Source organism: Diplodia corticola (assembly GCF_001883845.1).
Source record: "Diplodia corticola strain CBS 112549 chromosome Unknown scaffold52, whole genome shotgun sequence".
Lineage (NCBI taxonomy): Eukaryota > Fungi > Ascomycota > Dothideomycetes > Botryosphaeriales > Botryosphaeriaceae > Diplodia > Diplodia corticola.
The window spans coordinates 159,759-183,771 of NW_017971531.1; the positions used below are offsets into that span (position 1 = coordinate 159,759).

General features: G+C 58.7%; 6 protein-coding genes across 6 annotated transcripts; 2 read left to right on the forward strand and 4 right to left on the reverse strand.

Moving 5' to 3' along the window:
• Positions 1-201: 201 nt before the first annotated feature.
• On the reverse strand, positions 202-1,342 carry BKCO1_5200056 (2-nitropropane dioxygenase; the record flags this gene model as incomplete). The annotated part of the gene is made up of 2 exons (XM_020277072.1): positions 202-1,166; positions 1,225-1,342. The coding sequence occupies 2 exons, from the start codon at positions 1,340-1,342 to the stop codon at positions 202-204; spliced, it is 1,083 nt and encodes a 360-aa protein (XP_020127390.1).
• Positions 1,343-1,588: 246 nt separating this feature from the next.
• On the reverse strand, positions 1,589-2,698 carry BKCO1_5200057 (gliotoxin biosynthesis protein; the record flags this gene model as incomplete). Its single annotated transcript, XM_020277073.1, has 1 exon — positions 1,589-2,698. The coding sequence occupies one exon, from the start codon at positions 2,696-2,698 to the stop codon at positions 1,589-1,591; it is 1,110 nt and encodes a 369-aa protein (XP_020127389.1).
• Positions 2,699-3,728: 1,030 nt separating this feature from the next.
• BKCO1_5200058 (regulator of microtubule dynamics protein 2) lies at positions 3,729-7,562 on the forward strand (the record flags this gene model as incomplete). Its single annotated transcript, XM_020277074.1, has 3 exons — positions 3,729-3,877; positions 3,928-7,223; positions 7,273-7,562. The coding sequence occupies 3 exons, from the start codon at positions 3,729-3,731 to the stop codon at positions 7,560-7,562; spliced, it is 3,735 nt and encodes a 1,244-aa protein (XP_020127398.1).
• Positions 7,563-10,219: 2,657 nt separating this feature from the next.
• Positions 10,220-12,742, reverse strand: BKCO1_5200059 (tbc domain protein; the record flags this gene model as incomplete). Its single annotated transcript, XM_020277075.1, has 2 exons — positions 10,220-11,196; positions 11,230-12,742. The coding sequence occupies 2 exons, from the start codon at positions 12,740-12,742 to the stop codon at positions 10,220-10,222; spliced, it is 2,490 nt and encodes an 829-aa protein (XP_020127397.1).
• Positions 12,743-13,266: 524 nt separating this feature from the next.
• On the reverse strand, positions 13,267-17,421 carry BKCO1_5200060 (telomerase reverse transcriptase; the record flags this gene model as incomplete). The annotated part of the gene is made up of 10 exons (XM_020277077.1): positions 13,267-13,423; positions 13,547-13,664; positions 13,791-13,957; positions 14,019-14,088; positions 14,147-15,014; positions 15,066-15,533; positions 15,580-16,271; positions 16,319-16,537; positions 16,589-16,907; positions 17,041-17,421. 10 exons carry the CDS (start codon positions 17,419-17,421, stop codon positions 13,267-13,269), a joined length of 3,459 nt encoding a protein of 1,152 aa, XP_020127347.1.
• An 882-nt stretch (positions 17,422-18,303) lies between these two features.
• On the forward strand, positions 18,304-23,909 carry BKCO1_5200061 (rho guanyl nucleotide exchange factor; the record flags this gene model as incomplete). The annotated part of the gene is made up of 3 exons (XM_020277078.1): positions 18,304-22,581; positions 22,633-23,739; positions 23,793-23,909. The coding sequence occupies 3 exons, from the start codon at positions 18,304-18,306 to the stop codon at positions 23,907-23,909; spliced, it is 5,502 nt and encodes a 1,833-aa protein (XP_020127348.1).
• Between the last annotated feature and the right edge of the window lie 104 nt (positions 23,910-24,013).

The following is a 24,013-nucleotide window of genomic DNA, read 5'->3' on the forward strand; positions in this document are numbered from 1 at the left end:
CGAAGCAGTCGAATATAAAGAGTCGAGCTGCGCCCTCTCGGCCCGACATGACGTCGAGAAGCACCTGCGTGCCGAGTTCTGGACCCGCGTGTTTTTGTCGTCGCCAACCGATATCAGGATCGTCGAGTCAGCCGTTGCAACACCAGAAATCCATCCCACCATTGCATTGCATTGCGAAAGAAATTGACCGCCGCCGATCCTCTACGTGCGGCCTGTCCAACAAGACTCGTCCTGCCCACGCAGGACGCTTCTTGCGCCTTCTCTTACCTCCTCCACAATCTCCTTTGCCGCCATCGCCCTTTTCACCAGCCCCACAGCCGTGCCTGCATACGCCGTCATCCTCCCCTGTGGTCCCCAGCCGCCGTCGCCGAGCTTGACGGCCTCTTCATAGAGCTTCTTGTTCTCCTCGACCGGCATGCCCTTCTCCGCGTCTTCCCAGCTCCGGTTCAGGATTCCCCGCCCGTTGAATCCCTCTGGCCAGTCCGTAGTGCCGCGCAGCTGGTCGTAGACCTTGGTCCGCGCCGTGCCGACGCCGCCGTCGCTTGCCCGGATGACTTCGGCCCTGTAGCCCGGCGCAATGGCCGCCTCCGGACTCGCGAGGAAACGCGTGCCCAAGACGACGGCCTCTGCCCCCAAGACCAGCGCTGCTGCGACGCCACGGCCATCGGCGATGCCGCCCGCGGCAACCAGGGCCGGCGTCTCCTCTGGGGCCAGGTCCAGGTCGGCGACGGCGTCGGCGACCTCGGGCATGAGAGCAATGATGCCGGCGCCGCGCTCGCGGCCATGGCCGCCCGCATCGGTGCCCTGGACGACCAGGACGTCCGGCTTGCACGCCAGCGTCACGGCCAGGGCCTCGGCAACGGTGCCGACCTGGACCCAGATGCTCGTGCGGCTCCGGGTGGCTTCGCGGATGGTGCTCGCCCAGAGCCGGAGATGGTCCGTCTCGCGCGGTGCGAAGAACCAAGCCGCGGCAGGCGTGTATTTCCCCAGCAGAGCGGTTGCTTGCCCGAGGTCTGCGCCCCAGTTGATGAAGCCCACGCCGATAGGAAGCACCGTGCGCGGGTCTGAGCCGGGAATGGGGTCGGCTGTGAGCTGCTGGTGGGCTTCGCGGAGATTGGGCTCGAGGATGCTTGTATCGCTCCCGGCGGCAATGAAGCCGAGGCCACCTGGTGGCGTCCGTCAATATCTCTCCGTGGATGGCACACAAGCAGTGGTGGAGCTCACCTGCGCGCGACACTTGGACGGCTAGCGGCGCGAGTGCAATAAGGCGCATGGGCGCGCTCACAATGAGCGGCGCCTGCGCCCATGGGTACCCAGTTCTGAAGGCCGCTGACAAGTTCATGGCGGATTCTTTGAAGCCATGTGAGAGCGAGGGCGGACGGAAGGATAAAGTACTTGAAGCAGCCGAGGCGGATGACGGCGTCTGCGGGGAAGCTCGGGGGTGCGCTCTGACCATCTCCGCGGACCCCTTCTGCGCTGACGAAGAGCGCCGGCAGGCCATCGCAAAGCCGCATTTCATTGCTAAGTTTGAATCTTCTCGGATACAAAGGCCGGATCCGCACCCAGGATGCCTTGCCGCGCGGGCATGTTATTTCGTCCTCGCGTCAGATCCAATGTTGCGCACCCTACGACGTATACAGCATGCTGACGCCTGCATTTCCTCATCCCCTTTCTCGACCGTGCGTTCGCCATCGCCAAAGAGTCTCTTGAAGACTCCATCATACGAGGCCCAGGCCGCATTCACAAGGGCGTTGGCAAAAGCGGCCACCCAGCTCGGACTGTTGCCGTTCTTGTCTTGGAATGCTTCCTGGAGTGCTATCATCACGAGGAAGAGCGGCAGCCAGATGGTGTTGAAGATCATCTGTCCCACACGTTGGCGTCTGCTTGTGATGGTGTACGGCTGGATCCCGTACAAATACTCCTTGTAGTCCCTGGGTAAGTCGTGTTCTTCAGCCCCATCAGTGATGAGCTTGAGGTACCGTGCGGATGGCTGGGCGTAGGATGGATCTGGTCTCTTGAGGCGCCCGCCTTCTTGGGTCGGTGCGAAGAGGGTGTGCGCCTTGAACAGCTGGCCCGTGGGCTGATCGGGCACCGAGTCCCTGTCGTCCAGAGGGTAGCAGTCCACAAGCACATCCTTGTAGCCGGTACCGCCGCCTTCAGTGGCAATGATGTGGGCGTAGTCACTGAGCGTTACTTCGTAGACGACGCCAACAAGGCCCTTCTTCCAGCGGTCCTTGTTGTACCCGGAAGCAGGCGCGAACAACGGCGTCTTCTCCGAGGCAGCCTCACCTTCGTTTCCCGAGGCAGGGTTTCTCAACCCCGAGTTGGAGAAGCATGGCTCGGTGTAGGGAATGCCGGGCAGGTCAAATGTGATACGGAGCGAGGGCACGACGACGTTGATCTGTGATAGCGGCCTGATGCCTCGCTTGCCCTGGAAGGTCTCGTAGCACAGATTGGAGCCATAGGCCAGGTACAGGACCGTCTCCTTGGTGGCGGCAGCGAGATGGTCCAATGACGTTGTATCCCGAAGATCGAGGGGCGTCTCGCAGAGCGACTGGTCCCGGCGCTCACCGGACGGCGGCGGGAGGCTTGGTGGGGTCCCGGCGCGACGCTTTCTGGAGAACAGGGACAGAAACGCGGGTTGAAGGTTGGGGACGCCGGCCGACGTCTCGGAACGGCCAAGGGTTTCTGTAGACATGGTGGTCCTTGCGAATGAAGGACAGGCAGTCGAATCAAGCTCTGACGAAGCTGACGGAAACGGCAATAACAAGGATGAGGTGACGAAGTAAGTGAATGGCGCAAGAGGGGGTTTAACAGCTCGAGCGATGTTGGGTGCATGGAGTTGATTGGTAAGACCACGATGAGGTAAGCCGGCTCGGGGGACGCGTCTCCCGAATGCCGACGCGCTGACGCGCCGACGCGTCGAGCCGTCGAGCCGTCGAGCGGGCTGCCTGGGGCTGACGAGTCGCGTTCTTGTCTCCGGGTAGCTACACCGCGTCACTCCCATCGGCGGGAGGAGAGAACCAACCAGCAGTCGGGTGTGTTCGCTTCGTCCGGCATATCTCGCAACCTGTAGCCGCTCGTGCCATCGTCGGCTGCGGTGCGCGACGCGGCGTCGGGAAAGCGCGTGTGGACCCCGACTGCGCTGGCCTCCTTCCCGTCTCGCCCATGTCTGCGTCACCCTCGCAAAGCCGCCACTTCTCTCCCTCCTCACCACCAGCAAGCTGGCTGGGCTCCGAATCGCCAGGCTTGTTGCCATGCCGCACAACGTCACTCAATCCGACCATCTGATCGCCCAAGTAACGGTGGCTCTTTCTTCAGATGGCAGCCTCACCGGAGCCAGGCCGCTATGCGAAGTCATTGTAGGCAGACCTTCACACCTCTCGGAAGTCCCGACTCACACGTTCCAGGCGACTCTGGCACAGCAGGATGGAAACCACGTCCAGGATGCAGTTGGAGAATATCTGGCCACCAACCTGCTCGACTTTTTCCTCAACTCGGCCAACCGTCTGCTGCTCCGCCGATGGGCAAGTCAACCCTCGCCCTGAGTGAGGCTGTGAGCTTATAGAGTCCAGGCTGGTCTACTTCTTTACGAACTCTGCCGCAGCTCTGACCGCGCCGTTGAACGTCTCGGTTGCCAAAAGAACACAACAGCTCCGATACTGAGTGGTCTCGGCAGACTCGTCCAGCTTCAGGACGATAGAGAAGACTTGATGCTGGTTTCTTGTATGATCATGAGCGAGCTTGCCCTCAAAAAAGTCGATCAGCGTCTCTTCTGGCCTAGCCAGACCGAGAGTGCTACGTTTGCCCGCGCCGACTCGCAGGAATGGATGGTCGGTCTGCAGACCGTCCTTGACGGTTTCTCGGAATCTCAAGCGTGCGTCGCCGCTTGGCCGCTTCTCTTGTACCCCACACTAACATGTGTAGGTCATCCGCCAATGTATTCTATCCTCGTGCAGTGCACGCCGGCCAGGATCTATTCTTTGATGAACACCAAGGGCGGCTTCTGATGCTGATCGAAGACCGTTTGACTGTCGTCGTTGCTCCTCCTGCCGCCACCCATACATTCTATGTCGACATTCCCTTTGAGAATATAAGTGGCGTGGCAATCTCATCCGAAGTCGAACTGCGCCTAGATTTGGTGAGCTCCATTGGCCCCTGGACTTATGTCGTCAACGCCGAACCATATAGCACAGAAGCAGTTTCGGTGGAGCTCGCAAGGGCCCATGAAGCCCAACACGTTATGGAAGAGGTCTGGCGAAGGTGCAGACCGGAAACAGCATCTCATCGGAAGGAGTTACAGTCAGCTCGATCATCCAGCGTCCCTCACGTGTTCGATGGCAACCCGGGCTCCGATGGCATGGCCGTTGTGCCATCGAATACCTTATTTTATGGCGCTAAGGAGCCGCCGCAAGCTCACGATGCATTGCCAATGAGAAATACAGAGCATGGTGCTGTTCAGGACGACCCCACTCATGACGTGGCGCTCAAAGATCAAGTTCCCGAAGAGCAAATCTTCGACGAAGGTGTGTATTCTAGAAATGATGGGCTAGATGTTGATGCGGTTGACCAAATTGCGGTTGTACCTCCAGCCGAGTTGGCAAAAATTGGCTTAGACGGGGGCACCAAAGAAAACGATGCGCACCCCTCAATGAAGGATACGGAAATGCGAACTGAGAATGAAGACAGCATCTACAGTCTTCCGGACGAGAGTCCAAAGCCAGTCTTCCAGTTGAGTCAGACTCTGAAAACGAAGGGGGGTGACACTGGGGCTACTCAGTCAGCTCCTCAGCCTCGAAAACGTGAGACGAAGGGGAGAACCTCTCAAGGTCAAGGACGAAAGCGCCAACCGGACCAGAAGAGAAACCCCGAGAGAAGCGAGGACGATGAGAGTGATGACGAATATCGGCCGGGTCAACACCAGAAGACCGTTCGCAAGACGTCAGGTAGAGTCACAAGAGCATCGGCGGCTCGAAACACCCATGTTACCGAAGCAGCTCAAACGCAGATCGGAGGGTCCATTCTTTCCAAGAAAGTCGCGGAGACACCGCCGAAGCCGGAAATTGACCTGCTTCCTGTCAAGCAATCAGTTGATAGGACCAACCGAGAAGGTCATACCGCAGTTGGCGAGAGAGCCCCTGAAGATGACGATCATGTTACTCACCCCGAAGTTGAAGGCAGCGCTGCACATGAGCATCACGCAACCTCGAACTTAGAAAATATGGAGACAAAGGCTGTCGACCAGAAAGCGCCTGCGCGAATGCCCAGGATCAACCAGAAGCAAGAGACTTCCCCGGGAGCAGGAGGATCTCAACAAAATATAGTGATCGTGAGCTCGGACGAGTCTGACCTCAGCTCTTGGGATCAAAAGGGAAGTCCAAGGTCCAAAAGTAATATCAACTTATCAGAAACCCGTCTCGAGAAGGGAGACACGGACCCACTCGAGCATACAGCCAGCTCTGCTGACAAGCCTACGAAGAATACTGCAAAACCAAAAGGTAATTTGCAGAAAACTGAGCCTGCACAGCGTTCTGTGAGGAAGAAGAAGACTGCAGCTTTACTCAATGGGTCCGAGCAGCGAGGAAAAGCCGAAGTTCTTGAAGAAGGAAATGTCCTCACAGCTTTGTCGAAGGCTGATGGACAAAGTAACGGCACTGGAAACCGAGGTTTGCTTCATCAAAAAATCTCCAGGAAATCACCGGTGCATGTCTACGACCTGCACAAGCCATCTAGTCAAGAATACCATTCACCACGCAAAACTCCAGACCCCACAAAGCCTATACGCACAACCTACAGCGCGGGGAAGTCTAGGAATAGGCCTGAAAAGGACAAATTTAGCTCTCTGATTGAGAAAGAAGAGCACTTCTCAAAGGCGGCTCCGGCCTCGATATCCCTGTTGCCTAGAAAGCGATCCGCAGGATTCGATACTCCCCAAGGGTATGGACGACGCAGATCAATGGACCACGAGAACAAGATGGAAAGCAGTCTACCTGCAATGCTGTTCGAGAAACGGATGAAGAGATATGACGGATCCTCAGAGCCAACAAGCCCAAGGAGCATTGTCTCGCTGGGGCCGGAGAATCCTGTGGAAGACTTCGACGGTGTCTCTGCGCCGGTTGGATCTTCCTCCTCTTCATTCGCTAATCAGCCAATATCCGCCGCATTCGAGCCGGAGTCATCTCCACTTGCCCGTCATTCAAGTAGAAACGCCCGTGTATTCGGCTCGGAATCCGAAAGGGATACAAAGAGACCAAGCCGAAACCAAAGGCAAGAAAGTTACTTCGATTCCGACGAGCTACGAGTTGAAGAGCCGTTGGAAGATCAGACATCTAGCCCATCTTCCGCGACCTCCATCCTTCGCAGCATGCATGGTATGGATTCAAACAGCGCCAATGACGTAGAGCATAACAACATGCTGAACTTGCGGGAGTCTGCGATTGAACCGGTCAGAACGTATCGCGAGCCTGTTATTCCTGCCGAAAGCTCCAACCTTCAGTTTTTCGACGCCATTCCTCAGCGGGATGTTGGATCAGTGAAGCCCGAGATCTCTCACTTTGAGCCGAATGTGCTTGATTCATCTCGCCCTCGAGCAAAAGGTCTTGTAGGGTCTGAAAAGCGCCAGATGGAAGACAGTGTAGCGCGACACAGTGAAGACAGGATTCCGCATGGACACGTCCTATCGCAGCCAAAGCGAGTTGTGTCCAGTAATAGCAAAAAGGTGCCGGAGCCTCCTGGAGCAGATTCAAAGGCGATAACAATCAATGTTCCTCAACAGTTGTTAGCAACGTCCAAGTCTTTGCAGACACCTGCTCGCCCTCTGATAGACCCTTTCAATGGGCAGACTTTGACTCCTGGCCAGCCAAAGGATGAGACTAGATTCATTCGAAACCTTCGAAAGCAAATGGAGAAGATCAGGGCAGCTCAGATCAAGTTGAATGATGGTGGTCTCGCAGCAGGAGTGTGCGCTGACAATGACGACTCCGAGCGAACTCTGGTAGACATGATTGGAGCAGGTGTGGAGGAGGGCTCGGTCGAAGATAAGAGCTCGACGGCGGGTTTCTCCTCGACGGACGCGGAGCCAAACGGTCACTACGAGGAGGTGGTAGAGGAGGTGGCATGGGAGGAATGTCTGAGGCCGCACCAAAGGGACATTTTCGACGTTCTTACTCGCATATCAAGGGCAAGTACACCTTCTACACTCGCAACCGCAGTGCCAACTTCAGGTAGGGATTCTATTGACACGTGTACAGCATTTCGTCCGGCATCTGGTAGACTCGGAGACGGCCATTGAGGACATCTTACGGGACTACGAAGCGGATGGCACGTACCTGATCGAGCTGATGGAGGAAACGCACCGTCAAGAGCATGAAACACGCAGAAAATGTCTTTTGGAAGCACGTACGCATGTGGCGGGAGGCCTGTATAAGATCAACGATCGGGTCATAGAGCACGAGAAACAAGCTCGAACCGATCTGCTCGACAATAGCTGGGAAAGAGGGGCATTAGTAACAAAAAAGCATGTCCACCGCCTGGAGAGGATGCTCAAGCAAATGTCCGACTAGGAAACAACCAGGCCCGATGGGTTCATGGAAGAGTTCATCTTCGTATACATACATATTACGTTACTATACAGCAGGAAGACACGGCGGAGTGTGGATATACGCAGAGAGGCAACGATCGTGGAATGTTGAGGGACCTGCATTAATTATTCAGATGGCGGTTCTGCGCAGGAGATTTCCTCGCCGTTTATTGCCGGCTACATAGATCATAGATAGCAAGATGATATCAAAACTTCATGCCTGTCTTTCGTTGATCGCTCACTGGCGAGCCCAAGCGAAGGGGGCCACGGGCATGCGACTATATGGTCGGCAGGGACGCATCCTGACTTGCCCGACTTGGCTTGGGTCAGGGAAGTGTTTCGCAGCCTTGCGAAGCGGGAGTGACAGCGCATCGTCTCTTCCAGCGGCCTCAGCAAGTGCGGCACACAAGCGGCGATTATGCGACCAAGCAGCCATCCACATGGCTGCATGCCTGGACTGCATCGGGGAGAAAAAAAAAAAAGGCTCACGAGCAGGGATTCTCTGGGCCCAATCAAGGTCAAGAGCAGTTCAATGTTAATGCTTCAACGTCCGCTTCCTGCGGGGACCCCGCCTGCGCAGGAAACCAATAATGGCCGCTCACCCTCACAAACAGAGCCCTGCCTTGTTCGGCCAGCAGCAATAGGTACGTAACCGAAGTACACGTCGTCTGATGAGGAAGGGGGGAGGGGGGGTTGGTTGGGTTGGGGGGATTAAGATGTGGCTGGGCTCAATCGGATGCACGATCCCGATGCCGATCCCGCGGCGTCTGCTTTGGGGGGGAACGGGCGCCGTGGCAAATGACGATTGCGACAGAGGCGCAATACAATTAACAATGGCATGTAGATGCAGGCGTGAAGGATTGCAGGATTATTGCAGAGGCAGCAATTTGACGTGGGAGATAAGCTTAACCAGCCGCCGAAACGGGCTAGCCTGACCGATGCGCCGTGGCGCCGTGGCGCGCAAAAAGCATGAAAGACATGGCCATGAACGAAGTGGCTTCTTCCGGGGAGGGAGACGCGGCGGTGACACACAGCCGTGCGCCGGGGGTGTTCGTTTCTCTTGACAAACCAAACATGCTACTCATTCGGGCCCGCGCGGGCCGGGTGCCGCGTGCTGCATGGTGTGGGGCCGAGCAGAATGCGGTGGAAATTGGACGAGGACGGACGGCCGTCGGACCAAGCTTTGTGCTGCTCCTGGGCCTGGCCGTTGAGACGTCGAGTTGCGCCACGGTTAATTACTATAGCCCGACGCCCTATAGCGCACTCCAACCCCCTCGTCTCCGCCGTCGGCGGCTGCCCGCGTCCGCCACAGCGGGCGAGGAAAACAAAAGCCTTTTGGTTTTCGGACTGACCTTCCTGATGCAACTTCGGCCCCGGCGCGCCCCGGCCGTGTGGCTGCGGCGTGTTTCGCCTTTTCCCCATGGCCGTGTTATGTATGTGAAGCTCGTGCATCCGTGCTTCAGCTGTACACGGTACGCTCCGACATTGACATGTTGATGCCCCACTCGGCCAGGCTGCCTTTTGGAAAGAATGCAAACTTTCTCTTGTCTCATTCGCGTGTGCCACGCCTGGTCTGACAACACCGGCTACCGACAACCTTGATCCCCAAGCGCTTCATTCACCAACCCCTTCCCTTCCCATTCGGAGTGTTGTCGAAGAATCCGGCCGTTCAAAAGACTCATCCCACCAATCCAGTTCCGTCTAACAGTGCACAAAAACAATAAAAGCAACAATGCAGAATGCGCCGGCTCCGTTTCTCGAAGGAAAGCAACCAGAGGAGACCTTCGCCATTGGCCCTCCACGAAAACAAGTCTAGGTAGAAAACAGCACAGAAGTGCGCTTCGATCAAGGAAATAAACAAAACTCGGCAAGACACGCCCCGTGTCTGCCTGTGTGGCCTCAATCGCCCGAGAACAGGCCTATTGCTGTTATCAAATGCCCAGCCGCCGCCTGTAGCTTTTGCGCGCGCAGGAGGAGCCATCCGGCTGGGCCTGTGTCGTAGAAGGAATCCAAGAAACGTTGCTCCATCTCCAACGCTGAGAGTCTCAAAGGAAATAATATCCGTTGCGGAGTCCGTCTTTCCGTCCTCCGGAATCTAAGTTACCGTTTAAAAAACAACGGTGTTGGCGGCCCGCCCGAGAGCGGTGCCCATCGGGCGGCCGAGAAGGGTAACTTTAAAGAAATGGTCCAGAACAATGAGCGTAGAGCACCAGGCTGGCGGGACAGAAGCCGAGGCATGACAAAAAAGAAATCCGATCAGTCGCCTAGCCATGGTCTCATTACGGTGTTGTTGCGAAAAAAATGAAAACAGTCGATGCGTGCTCATGCTCGTGCTCGTGCTGTGATGGGTCGGTGGCCGCAAAGGTGAAAAATGATACTGCCGATACGCCGTAACGAGTCTTGCGGTCATTAGAGTGTGATTGCCGTGCACCACGCCGCAATCCGAGGCCCCTGATTGCCGCAATTATTGATCCACTGCGCCTTGGTCGCCCCCCCGCCCCGCTTCAACCGGGATTAGTAATTACGTTTATATGCACGTATCTCCCCTTTTTACAATGCATCTTCCCCCTTCTCTTCAGGAGCGGCTTCTCGCGAGCGTGGCTTCGATCCGACCAAGTGGTGCCGCCTCGACGGGGACAGCTACCTGGCGCTTCCAGGGCTCACCCCACCATTGCTGGCAGAATCGACCTTTCCGGCGTTTCGAACGCCTCTCATAAACGCGTCTTCGTCCTTGACATCCCACTCTTGCGTCGCACTCCATCCCAACAGACACAGAACCTCCTCTCTGCTTCCGTACAGGCGTCCCTCTAGCGCATCGAGCACGCCGACCGCCGCTCTCACAAGCGACTTGTCGCCCTCGAAGACGTAGACATCCCAGATGCGGCTCGCAATGTCGAGCCCAGGGCCGTGGCAGAACATGGTACGGAACAGCGGATCGAGGTATTCCTCCGGCTCCAGGGAAAGGCCCTCGGTGAGGTGGTAGTGCAGCTTGGGGATCTTGTAGTGCAGCGTCTTGAGGACGAGGTCGCGAGCCCGGCGCATGGCGTTGGCATCGTTGACGAGGAAAGCCATGGGAAGCGAGCGGTTCAGCACGTTGGCCAAGCAGATGAAGGCGTCGGCAGGAGACATGTTGAGGATCAAGAGACCAGCGATGAGGTGAGTCCCGTAGATGTAGCCGACGTCGGAACGGTACATGGCGTAGGCCATGAGCACGTCGAGAAGGCTCTCGTGCAGGGGGCCGCCAACCTGGAAGATCTTGAGCTCAGGATAGGCATCGTTGGTATCCCGCCTGATGCTGTCGAACCAGATGGACTCGCGGGCATTGCCTCTGGACTCTGGGTCGAGTTTGGCCAGCTTCTTGTCTAGCTTCTTGGCGCGCTCCAGCGCTGCTTTGTACCCAGTCTCGGACAAGCCCAGCTCGTTTCCGACCGCACGTTTCCAAACCGTGCCGCGGCTGCGTGGCGTGATGCCGCGCCACCACAGCTCGCGTGTCCGCGGCTCGTTGATGACCTGCTCCCAGTTGGGAAGCACGTGCTGGTCCCAGATGCGTGAAATCGAGGTGTGGGTCGTGTCGCGTTGCTGCTGCTTCTCTTGAAGCTTGGTGGCCATTCGTCTCTCTGCTACCAGTCAATATGTGCACGCTTCCATACCCTGAGGGCGGTACTTGCCAGCCTCCTGCGCAGCCGCCATCATCTTCTGATATTCCCTCAGATGCTTCTTCTCTTCCTGGGGGTCCTTGGGCGGCAGCCAGCTCGGCCGCGTACGACTCAGAACCTTCTCCTTCTCCTTGCTGATCGGCAGAGGGTCGATCATGATGTTTCCTTTTTGGATCGGAGGTAATTGAACCAAAGACGGGCTGCTCTTCTTCTTCTCTATCGACGGCCGTGCCGATGCCACGCCGCTCTGGATCCTCGCCTCGCGCTGGCGTTCAGTCTCGCCCGCATATTCCTCCAGCGCCTCTGTCAATTCCCTAGCCTCCTGCGAGAGGTCGTCCAGCGCATCGCCCCATGACTTGGTCCGCGCGATGTCGAGCTCGCTGTCTTCCGGGATGCTGCTGTGCGTGGAAGCGGCGTAGGAGGAGCCAGTGGATGATCGCGACGGGGACTTGGGAGGCCCGTTGTCGTGGGGCTTCACGTCGGGCACGCTTTCGGCGACAGACGAAAAGGACGGAGAGCGAGATGCTCGGTGGTGGGGTGGCCGGGGCGACATGGGGACGTTCCACATGATGGCGTCGTCGGGGAGATCTTCGTCCGAGTCGTGATACTCGGCCTCCAGCTCTTCCACAGTCTTCCTCCCGGGCTGCCACGACTGCCTGCGCACGGTGGGCATGAGGCCCGGCTTGAAGTCATGCGAGCCGCTGCGCGAGGTGGGCGACGGCGGCGCAGTGAAGCGCTTGGAGGGCGAGCGGGGAGAGCGGGAAGCGCCGCCTGCAGGCGAGGGGGATCTGGACTGGCGGCCGGGAGTCAATGAGGGCGTCGAGGGGCTGATGAAGCCGCGGCGCATGCCGCGACGGCTGGGGATGCCGAGCGTGGAGGAGGCGTCCTTCGCGGAGCCATTGATGTTCACGCGTAGGCCTGGCTTGGAGGGCTTCGCCGAGGTGGTCAGATCGCGGCCGGGAGTTGGGCCGGGGGTGGGGAGGGTGGTGGAGCGGGTGAGGGTTGCGGCGGGCGTCATTGGCGAGCGCGGCGGGAAGGCTTTGGCCGAGTCGTGCTTGTCGGCATGCAGCGTGGTGGTCTTGATGTCGTCGAGGGTGATGTCCTCGAAGTGGGAGATGTCATGCGGGCCGGGCAGCTCGGACAGGCTGGAGTCCGGCAGCGACGACGACTTGGACGACTTGGAGTCGGTCAGGTCCGGGGGCGAGTCGGGAGCGGGCGGGTGCTGGAAGGCTTGCATCGTCTGCAGGCGCGACGTGGGCATCGGTCTCAGGAGGGGGCGGACACGGGGTGTGTGGGAGGCGGCGGCGGCGGCGGCGGCGGCGGAGCAGGGAACGGAGGAGAGACAGCGGTCGTCGAGCGTCACAGGCGGGCGGAGGGCATGCTCGGGGAAAACGAAGGGCTGCTCGGCGATGCTGGCAAGGCTCGGCCACGGCGCTCTCGTGGGCGCGTCGAGCCGGGGGATATATGGGTGCAATGGGGCGCGCGCACCGCACGTCGTTGCGGGCATGGCGAAGGGGGAGCGACTCGCACACCCCGGTCGCTTGAGCTGTCGGTGTCACCACTTGACCGCTTTCGGCGCGCGGGATCCTTAATAACCAACGAGCACGGGCGGGCGAAAGAAATTATCTACGTCGTGGAGGAGCAGCAGCTGGTCGCAGCAGCGGCGCGCGAGGAGTGCTGGATGCGCCTGGTGTGGGGAACGCCTGCTCAAGAAGTGGCTCGCTGGCGCCGCCCTCGAGGCTGGCGAAGCAGCCAGCCTGCCCAGGTAGGTGGCTGCGATGCGGCAGCCTCCCGCGTGCATCAGCGCTGCATCATCGCCGACCGCTGCCAATGCCCGCGCGCCCGCGCGCCCACGCGCCCGGGCCCTTTGTCTGCCACTTTGTCTGCCACCACCGCGCCCGCCACGCCCGCCGCGCCCGCCCCGCCGAATCAGGCCCAGTCTAGATCGCGATTCGCGAATTAACGGAGGGCCGCACCGCTCCCCTGCTCTGCGCGCACACGCCCAACACGCGGCCTCCCGGCCTCCCTATCTCATGCGCTGCCTGCGCTGGCTGCCTGTGCCAGCGCCGCCCGCTCGGCCGCCGCCCGCGGCCTGCCCGCCGCCGCCCGCGCCGCCAGCCACCGCAGGAGCAGCGCGTGCTTGGTCGGCCTGCGCTGAAACACCGACTGGAAGGCGCGGTAGCAGAGCCTGTCGCGAGTCAGTCCCCAAGCCCGCCGTTGGAAAGCCGCGGCAGCCACGGCGCCTTTTTCAGCTGCTTCCGGCCAAGGGGCAGCCCGCAGAGCGCGCAGTAGCCAAGTGGGCGCAACTCACCATTGTGTATGACGTCGGCTAACCTCGCACTGGTAGCCCTGCCACGCCGCCGCCCTCCTGCCCTCCTTCTTGCGCCGCATCGTGGCCGCCGCCAGCGCTGCAACGTCGTGAACTGTCTCTGCGCACCGTCACCCGTCAGCCGCATCCTTGCCCATGTCTCTCCTCCCGCTGATCGACCGTGTCTTCCCGGACACGAGAGCTGATCGCCGCACCTGATCGACGATCCCCGCGAGCCCGCACTTACTGATGAGGAGGCTGTCGCTGCTGCGCTTGCGCGCCGGCAGGCACCTGAGGTATTCGCAGCACTTCCGCGCCGTGTCGGCGAAGCATCGATAGAGGTTGCCAAGAACCGTCCGCTCCAGGTTGAACGACGTGTCGAGAAGCATTGCGTGCAGCTGCATCTTCAGAGCACTAGACGGAAAGGGTTAACAGCCTGACGCTGCTGGGCGGGGACCCGGTTTTCATAACTTACTTCAGCGTTTTCCGATGGAACGTCTGCCCCGGAAGCTTTGAGAATTCTACCGTTAGACCGTTGCGTAATTCTGCCCGTCGTCAGCTCCGATTGCAGCCCACTGCCCACACACCATGCTTCTCGCTTACCTCGTGGAGCCTTTGGCCCGAAGTCCTTGCTGATGTTCAAATTTCTAGTGTTGATCAGCGTTCCACAATACGGAAAGCTTGTTAGGGACGGGAGTCGGGGCACCTCGGCCCCGTCTACGCTGCAGCCAAAATTCAACAGCGTCTTCTCTTTCGTCACGCCGACGCCATAGTCTTCGTTGCCCTCGTACATGACGCGCAGGAACCGTTCAGCGTGCTGTCGCTCGGTGGTGATCAGCAACGAGTCGTCAATCAAGCGGAGCAAGACGCTCGTGTCGGCTCCCAGGAAGCCGAGAAGATCGGCTTCCAGTTCCGCGTAGAAAAAACTACACAGCAGGCTGGACAGTACGGACCCTTGGGGAATGCCCGTCTTTTGCCTGTAGTATTTCTTGCCTATCTTGATGATGTTGCGCTCGACGTGCTCCGTCAAGAGCTTCATCACTTCTTCCTTGCTCTGCCGTTGCTCAACAACCGAGTCGACAAACACTGCATTGCGAGGATTGCTCCTCGACTGCGTCCGCAAAACCCCTGCAAAGTCGCGCGCGTCACTCGTCCCCCTTGCCTGTGCAAGGTACTTCTTGACCGGCTTCACAGCACACCCCATGTTGCTCGAATACCGGCAGGAAATTGCTGAGTTGACTTCGACGTGCCGCTTGACACGATAGTCATCAAGACTTAGCAGGTCTCTGACGATATCTAACAGCCTCTTCTGGGGGATCGTGTCGAAGCAGGATTTCACATCGACCTTCACAAAGTAGAGTGGCTTTTCCACCAGGCCTCGTTGTGCCAAAGCAAAGCGGAATGCCTTGAGTCGAGAGTACATCTCGCCGACCGAAAACAGTGACGAACCGAGTCTCTCAGGCTGGTGCGACTACGAACACGGTTAGCAGCCGCATTGAAGCGCCAACAGTGGAACCCTTACCTTCTCCAGATTAAGAATACTGAAGACCGGCTTCATTACTGAGTTGATGCTTCTCCCCAGGATCGATCTGCCATTTACCGTGATCTGCACCCGCCGTCTAAGGTTTGTTATTGGTCGGGCTCCGATTTTCTTGGGCAAAAGGCGGACCTGGCTGTAGCCAAGCTGACGTGACGATAAAATCCTAGTCGCTCTGTCGGCCTTTATTTCCTCGAAGGTGGTCGTCTTCAAGTGTGCCAACACAGGCTCCGTCAATTTCCTCCATACGTCATGACGGAAATAGTATAGCCGGTTTTTGTCGGCATTTGATTCAGTTACGTGAAAGTTGGTGCGGATCAGGAGGATGAGAAAGGAGTCGAATAAATAGTAAATAAGCTCTGCGAGGAGCTCTCGCCGTTTGGTGAAATCTGATTGTGACATTTTATGTCCTGGGTGAGCGTTCGGAGGCTGAAGCCAAGCGACTCCGGTAATCTATACGCATAAGCCATGGTTCCGAAGCGTAGAGCGCGCTTCTTACCTTCATATCCTGCATGACTTCGTGAAGTGTAAGGCTCTCAAAGCGGCGAAGGCGCACAAATCGTCCGACTTGAGCCAAGAAAGCATGACTATTGTGCGCCTGAGTTTCCCCTTCGCCCCAGAGACGACTGGGTACGACATTTTTCATGATGGAACGGCAGAAGGCCTCCACTTGATATTCGGGAGTCGCCATATCGGTGAAACAGGCCTGGTGTGTGCTACTTCCGGCAGGCGCGGCGCCCTGCTGCAACCCCGAAGCTCCAGTGATATCCGACTTCTCGACATCCCGATCCCTTGACCATGGCTGATGTCCATGTCCATTCAAGGTAGCCTGGGATTCCTCGGGAAGAGTCGGACAGTAGTAATGGAGCAGTTCAACGTAGGAACACCGGCGATGCAGGACTCGGAAGCGGCGGACAAGATCCACGGCATGGCCCCTCAATCTCCTGGGTATCACATCTTTGATGTCGCCAGATTTCGAGTCGCGCCGGCCTTTACCGGACGCCCTGCGCAGCAAGTCACGTGAGATTTCCTGCTCACGCAGCGTGTAGTCCTTGAATGGCTGTGATGTCTCCCGAAAGTTTGTCTTGCAAGTGAACACATTGTGCAGGCCGAACTGGCGGGGGAAGATGTATTTCAAGATGTGGATGGTTTGCTTCAACGAGGTATGATCCGACAGACGGTTGAGCACATCTGGAGGCATCAGTTTAGAACAGATCACGGAGTTCGGGGGCCAATACGAATATGACGGAGGCCGAAACGCACTTCGCCCTTTGCGTTGAGGGCGGCTCTCGCGTAAAGCATACGGCTTCTGACGAAAGTTATTGCCGTGAGGCTATCCGGACCCCTGTACCTTGGCCGTTTAGGCCCCGGCGCAGGGATGGAGCCTCCCCCCTGTGCAGATTTATTCTGCAGGTCCCTGTGCGGGAAGATGGGCTCAAGGTCCGCCAAAGACTTTCCTGTAGGGTCTCAGATAGATCGGCATCCTGCCTTTAAAATGAGAAACTTACCACTCAGCTGATAGCAGCCTCCACTCGGACCGTCTAGGGAAGCAAAAACCCCACAGTTCATCAGCAATTCCACCATGATTCGGTCGCCGCCGCTGCCCAGCGAGACAAGCAACGCGGACCATGCGGGGCCCTTGACAGCCTTGACGTGACTGTTGGGATAACGGCTCACGATGCCGGACATGTTGGGAGACGCATCTGGCAGCGGGCCGGGGCCGCGATCCGGGCACGATGCCCGCTCGTACCCATGGCAAAGGACGTGAGGCGGCCGATGCAGACCGGGATGCTTCTTGAACAGTGATCGAATGACAAAGTCGACGATCTGGGGAGCAAGGCGCTCAGCACGCGTGATCAAGCAACTGACTGGTGCTGCAGGTACGGCGGCAGTTGGGGTCAACCGCTCCCAGACTCGCGGGACCAATTGCAGGGGAGCACTCGGCGCTTGGGGATCTCACCTCCGACTGGAGCTCGGGGCAGACGTCGCCCGGACTGCTGCTCGAAGGCAGCTCCTGGGAGAGGACCTCGAGGTCCTTTTCGAGATCGGCACGCTCGGCGGGGGCCGCGTGGTGGGCGGCGCCGACCCAGGTGTCGTCCAGGAGGATTCGCAGATCATCGGCGACCACAGCACCAGGGGCGGCGGTTGGTTCGCGCCCCAGGCCGAGCTGTGCGATGCGGCGCCGCTTGCGGGTCGAGGCGCCGGCCAGCCTCGACAGCAGGAACTGGCGAAGCGGCAGCACCTGCGGATAGAAGCGCTGGAGGACGGGGTGGGTGGGGTGGGTCGTGTGGCGGGGCCGGGCCTGGGCGACGGCGTCGCTCGCGCTGCGCTTCCTCTTCATCGCGTGGTGTTTGGAGGAGGCGCGGCACTGGCGCACGAGGGCCAGGGCGTTTGCTTGGTGGGCGGAGGGTGGAGGGAGCACGGGAAGGCCCTTGTCGGCAGGCGCAGGCCGGGGCTGCGGGCAAGGAGGCGCGGCGGCCAGCTGCGACAGCGGAGCCGTGGTCGCAGCGCCGGCGCCAGGCACCGTCTGCGCAGCGCGAGCAGCGAGATTGCTGGACCCTTTTTGCCCTTTTTGCGCCGTTGATGAGGCACGAAGCACGGCGAGTGCAGCGTTGACGTGGGCCTTGCATGCTCTGGGCGTCTGGCAATCTTACCAGCGCGGCGCCGCGTGCTGATTGGCCTCCCGTGTGCATCTCCCGCTGGCCAGCGCGCTCGCAGGCCGCCGCCTTGCCCGTCTGGGCCCGGCCTTGACCTCACCCTCTCTTCACGGTGCGACCACTCCGACCACGACGCCCGCGCCGCGCCGCCTGCCTGCCCGCTCTTCGTCCTCCGCTCCAGCGCGCGCCTCGCTCTTCCTGTCCGCCTGGAACCGCCCCGAAATCCCGCCCGCCGACGCCTGTTGCCCCTGCGCGCCGCCCGGCCTGGTCGTGAAACAACTCATCCTCCTGCCCGCGCTGCTGATTCGCTGCGCGCCAGGCCCCGACGTGCGGCGGCACCCAAGCTCCAGTGTCATTTGCTCGCGCGACGACACGACTCCCAAAAGGTCCGCCGCTCGCTTCACTTCACCACGTTGTTTCGCCCTCGTCATTGGCGATCGCCTGCCGCGCCCCGACGACTCACCCACCTCGCTCCGGTCATTGCTGCGCGCCCAGCCGTCCCTCCCTAGCCACCACCCTGGAGCCCCCCGGCGTCTGGCGTGGCTCGGCCCCGGAGACTATGAACGATGCAGCCAGAAGACATGGACTCGTGGAGCAGCAGCACTCCCTCGGGCCTGTATGAGCAGCACCGCCACGCTGCCTACTACGCGAACGGATCCCTACCGGCCGAGGGCCCGTTCGACGCGCCCGATGGCGAAGAGCCAGACTACTTCTATCGTCAGGGTCCTTTCGTTCCTCCTTCCTCCCCCCCGCAAACAAACGCGGTCGTCAACGGCGCGATGGCGACGGTCTCCAGCCGTCCAGACCCTCCTCATCGCGTGCCCAGCGCTAAGTCGCCCTCGCCAGCCTTGAAGTCCGCCCGTCAGAACCTGCGGTCGGTATCAAGCCCGGCCTCGTCGCTGCCCGTGTCCAATGGTTCGAGGCCGACTGCGACCAATTCCTACCGCCCGCCCGTCAAGAACATTGTCAGCAGGTTCAACCAGACCCCCGGCACCGACGACAACGCCAGCGCCGCGAAGCTCCGAAAGCCCGCCCCTTCGACCAGATCCGCTCCCCGTCATGCCAGCTCGCCTGTTGCCGGCACCACAGGCATCGAGCCCGTGCGCGAGGCTGAGTCTGAACACTCTCATATCGAACAATCGAAGGGTAGCAATGGGCTCAACGGCGCGGCAGGCTCCCGCAATGTCCTGAGGCGTGGCGGCAATCCGTCGCAGGCGCCCGAGCATGGTCGCCGCCATGCCAAATCATCAGTAAGCTCTTTAAGTTCGAGTCAAGGTGGTCCGGGTCGGCCGCTGCTGTTCGGTGAAGTTCCGAACGATGCGCTCGGCCCAGAGTCACTCGGTTACGGCATTTCGGAGACTGCACATCCTCGCAGCGGTTCGCTAGATGGCACTGCGCAACGACCTACTGGCTTGTTCTCCCATGGGAGAAGCCGTACGACGCCAAACGTCCCGATGCTCACAACTCCGGGACGCGGTCGCTCCGCATCAGCTCTAGGACATAGGAGATCACGAAGCGACCTCACTGGCCTGCCATGCTCACCACCGCACGAGGCTGAATTTGACCCGAACGGCATTGACGCGTACTTTTCTCAGATCCAAGCTTCCGCTCGCGGAGCGCATTCAAAGATCCCCCTTCCGTCACCGCGACGTCCTTCCGTCACATCTGAATCCGCTTCCTCGATCCAGTCATCACGAGCAAGCTCTGCGCTGAGCGATCGTAGATACAACGCCAAGGCTCCGTCCGTCGACAAGAGCGCAAACAAAAACACCTCCAGCAAGGACTCCACGCCACGCGCACGTCCCGTCACACCAAGCTCGACCCGCAGATACGCCACAACCCCTGGCAAGCGATCACGCGAGAGCCCAAAGGTATCGGTGCAAGTCAACGTTCCGCCGCCAACCTTGTCGCCTGTCCTTCGTAGCTCTCGCCCGCGACAGCCTGTATCAGCGGCTTCAACCGCTGCCTCCAGGGCCAAGATGGCCGAGCGCCTGAGAAACCCGCCGCCGTCCGCAAACAGGAGGGCGGCAGACAAAACATCTGCAAGAGGGCCTCTCCAGAAGCCCAAGCCTCGGGGCGATCTTGGGCTTGCAGGACCTACCATCGCTGACAGGAAGGCGCTAATTGAGAAGTCGATGCGGGCCCAAGGGATTTCAGCCCATCGGAAAGCCCCTACATCGAAGCCGAAATCTACGTCCCGCGCAGTGAGCCCTTCCTCCGATTCGCGCGATAAGCACGATGTACAGATTGGTGTCGACGACACCGTTACACCGGATGGGGATTCGGTGCATAGTCAAAGGGTGTCTACAGACAGTCTGCTCCAAGCAGAACGAAGTTCCAAGGCGGGAGCGGCAGCGTCTGAGACCGAGGAGTCTCCGGTGCTGGGGGCGCTTGCACCTGCTTTCTCCCCTAAAGCTCAGCGCGACATTACACCCAAGCCAGACTCTCAGCGCGATTCCGCCTTCCATGAGAGCGGGGATGACGACTTCCCCAATCATCGTTCCTCCTTAGCAAATGCAAACCCGATCGACAGGAACATACTCGACCAGGTGCTGCAAATGCGTGAAAGCGTTTGCTCCAGTGCCTCTCACACTGACACTGCGGAAAGTGAGAAGGATGACTCGGGCTCCATAAACATCATGCTGCGGGCGACCCCCTCGCTAGAACAATCGCAGCAGTTGTGGTCCGGCCAAAGCCAGGGATCTCGTGATCAGAGCGCCCGCTGGAGCACTACCTCATACGAGGCGTCGGTTGAGGGCATCCAGTTCGTCGATGACGGGAGCGACCGGCGCGACTCTTACCTATACGATTCGCACTCCTCCATTGCGCCAGATGATTCGGTCAGCATGGCCATGCCACGACAACATCACGATCCACGTGCTGCAGACTGGACGCCCCAGATTCACCGCCTACCCTCGAATGGCCGCTTCACTCGTGATCAGATCGAGTCAAATAGCATGATTCTCAAAATCCTTGACTTCTACCGGAGCTCAAAAACGGTCACGCCCGAGATCGCCCACGGTTTCCAGCAGCAAATCAAAGCTGTTTCTCCTTTCCTGGAATACGACGAGTGGACATCGAGAGAAAAGACCGAGCAGTTTCTTACAAGTCTGGTCAAGGATAATGCCAGTGTCGCTTCAATTTCGCCAGAAAACACCCCGAAACAACCGTCGCAGACGTATGTCCAAGATGACTTCCTCGATGACTACGAACGGCGTTTGGCACCGGAGGGCGACTTGGGTGGTACTGCCATCATATACGGATCGTCGGAGTTTTATGGGAAGCCATCACGTCCTGCAAGCATCAAAGACGTGGGAGCGGAGGATCGGCCGGCTCCTCCCCCCAAGGATTGGAGATACTCGCCCGGACAAGCAGCCCAGAGCGCTTCGCCGAGTGGAGGTCCGACTACACCTCTTAACCCCGTTTCGAGGCTCACCAGCCCGTTCCAGCCCAGCTTGGCGCAAGTCCAAAGCACTACAGAAGGGCTGGGCCTTAGTATCCAAAACCATTCATCAAATGCGGATTCTCCCGTTTCAAAGCATAATGCAGCCGCACCCCAAGCTGATGCCGTTGCTGGAGCACCAACTACACCGCCTGCGCCAAGTGTGCTCAGAAAGCCTTCTCAGGACTACGCAGCTCCGGAGGATACTGAAGCTGGCGCTACCAAATCAAATCACGCCGCAGAGGATCCCGATGGAGCTGGACAGCAAACCGCATCAAGTGCTGCTAGCCTCATGTCGCCGGGGACGACAAATGAGAAGCCAGCCCAGCAAGACCCCGAGGACTCGAGAAGACTCGCTCAACGGAGATATCAGATCAAGGAACTGCTGGAAACCGAACTTCACTACTTCCAAGACATGAAGGTTGTGGAGGACATATACAAGGGCACGTCGTATGCTATCCACGAAGTCAGTGACGACGACCGTAAAGTCCTCTTTGGCAACACTGCCGAGATTGTTGCCTTCTCCCTCAACTTCCTTGATGCCCTCAGGCCTGCGGCGGAGCCTATATTCAAATTGAACCAGGGTGGTAGATGGCACAAGCGCAACAGCATCTCGACAAATGGCGATCCGGCCGAAAGTACTGGACCACCGGACGACCGCACAGACAGAAAGACAGCCATCGGTGCCGCCTTCCTGGATCATTTGAATGAGATGGAGAGGGTGTACTGCGCGTACGTGCAAAACCACACTGCGGCGAACAACCGTCTCCAGGAGATCCAAAAGAACAAACAGGTTCAGATATGGCTGAGTGAATGCCACAACTATGCGGGCGACATCACCACGGCGTGGGACCTGGACTCCTTGATCATCAAACCAACCCAACGGTTTCTCAAGTACAGTCTACTGCTTGAGGGCATAATAAAGATGACACCAGAAGATCATCCCGACTACACGAACCTGAAGTTTTCCCACGAGGGTTTGAAGGCGCTCAGCACCAGGATCAACGAGACCAAGGGAAGGAAGGAGATCGTAGAGAAAATCGTCACGCGCAAGCGTGAAAAATCCGACGCCGGTATCGGGGCCGCCGTGCAGAAGGCTTTTGGGCGGCGCGCCGAGAAGGTGAAGCAACAGGTTGGCCTTTCTGAGACGGTCGACGATCCCGAGTACGACGCCATTTCTCAGAAGTTTGGGGGACATTTCTTCCAGCTGCAGATAGTCATGAGGGACGTCGAAAAGTACCTCGAGGACGTTGACCGAATGGTCAAACAAAACTGCATCCTGGCAGAAGAGCTGGAAAAGTGGCTTAACGTTGGCCTGCCCGAGCACCCTGAGATCGAGAGCAAGTGGCGCCAATACATGGTGATGATCAAGGAGATCACCTCTTACGCGCTCGAGAGTCACGTAAGTAAATGGCAATCGCTCATTTCCCTATGGAACTAACAGAATGTGCAGAAGGAGGAAGTCCGCAAGACCGTCATCAAGCCAATATCGGTCCTTTGGGATCTGCACGGAAAGCCCCAGAAGCTCATGCAAAAGCGGAAGAAGCGCCTGCCCGACTATGCTAGATACAAGCTCCTCAAAGACAGCGGCGGAAAGGTCGACAACAAATTGAAGGAAGTTGGCGACGAGTTCGTCGCCATCAACGGAGCGTTGAAAGATGACTTGCCTAAGCTCTACTCCAAGACTAAGTTGCTGATCGAGGCTTGTCAGAAGAACCTTATCGATTCTCAAAGAAGGTGGTACCAGGTCTTGAGCCTGCAGTTCGAGAAACCTCTGTTCCAAGGAGAGCAAGTCGATATCAAACTTCTTGAACTGCCGGCCATCGAAAACGCCTTTGAGGTGGACTACTTCCGGTGCAAGGAGGAACTAGAGCGCATCGAGAGTGTCATCCGTGGTGTCAAGGAGGCTGCGGCATTCTCTCCGGCCACCACCTTCATGGGTGATGACCTGTCGATGAAGCGCCCGTCGACGTTTGCAAGCTCCAAGCGCACCCAATCCATCAACAGCGACCATTCCATCATCATCACGTCGCCCATCCCTGGTTCGCAACGCCAAAGCGGCAACTACTCTCACGTGGAAGTGGGGAACACGCCCCTCATCATGGACCCTCCACAAATGTCACCCACCATGCCTTCTCCAACGGGCCCAGGAAGAGTTCGGGCAGGGTCTACCATGTCAAGCCGTGGCCCCTCCACGCCCCATTCGGTTTCCGCCCAGGTGCCGGTTGCCGGCTACTTCCCCCAGCGGCCAGCCACTTCTACGGGACGCACCCCGGATCCGCAATCGTCTCAGACACGAATCAGTCTGGATGCTCCCGACCAGGGCCGCACATCTGGCCAGTCTGCTGTCTCGTCGCAGTCTCAGAACACCCGGTCTTCTTCCATCTTCTCGTCTGCCATGCCCATGTCAGATTCCCCTACGGATACCAGAGATGACGGCCTTGAGCAGGATGGCAGCGAGGAGAAGGTCTTGTTTTTGGCTGCCAGTCTGTTCGAGTTCAACATCGCCCATGATCGTCGTGAGGCTGGATTCCCATATCTGGTCTATGTTCCTGGAGAGGTGAGATGATCTATCTTAGTTTGAGAGGTGACGAGAAACTGATGGCTGCGCAGGTCTTCGACGTCCTTGGCATGCGAGGCGAGCTGTGGCTTGCCAGGAACCAAGATGATTCGTCCGGCACCATTGGCTGGATCTGGGAGAAGCACTTCGCCCGCATTTTCTCGGAGTGAGGGGCATTCTGACGCCCCCTTTACGCCAATGTACACGCAATCCAGCGACGAATTTCTTTGATCGAGAGCAACAATTGACGACCACTCATGCTTTGTCGGTAGCA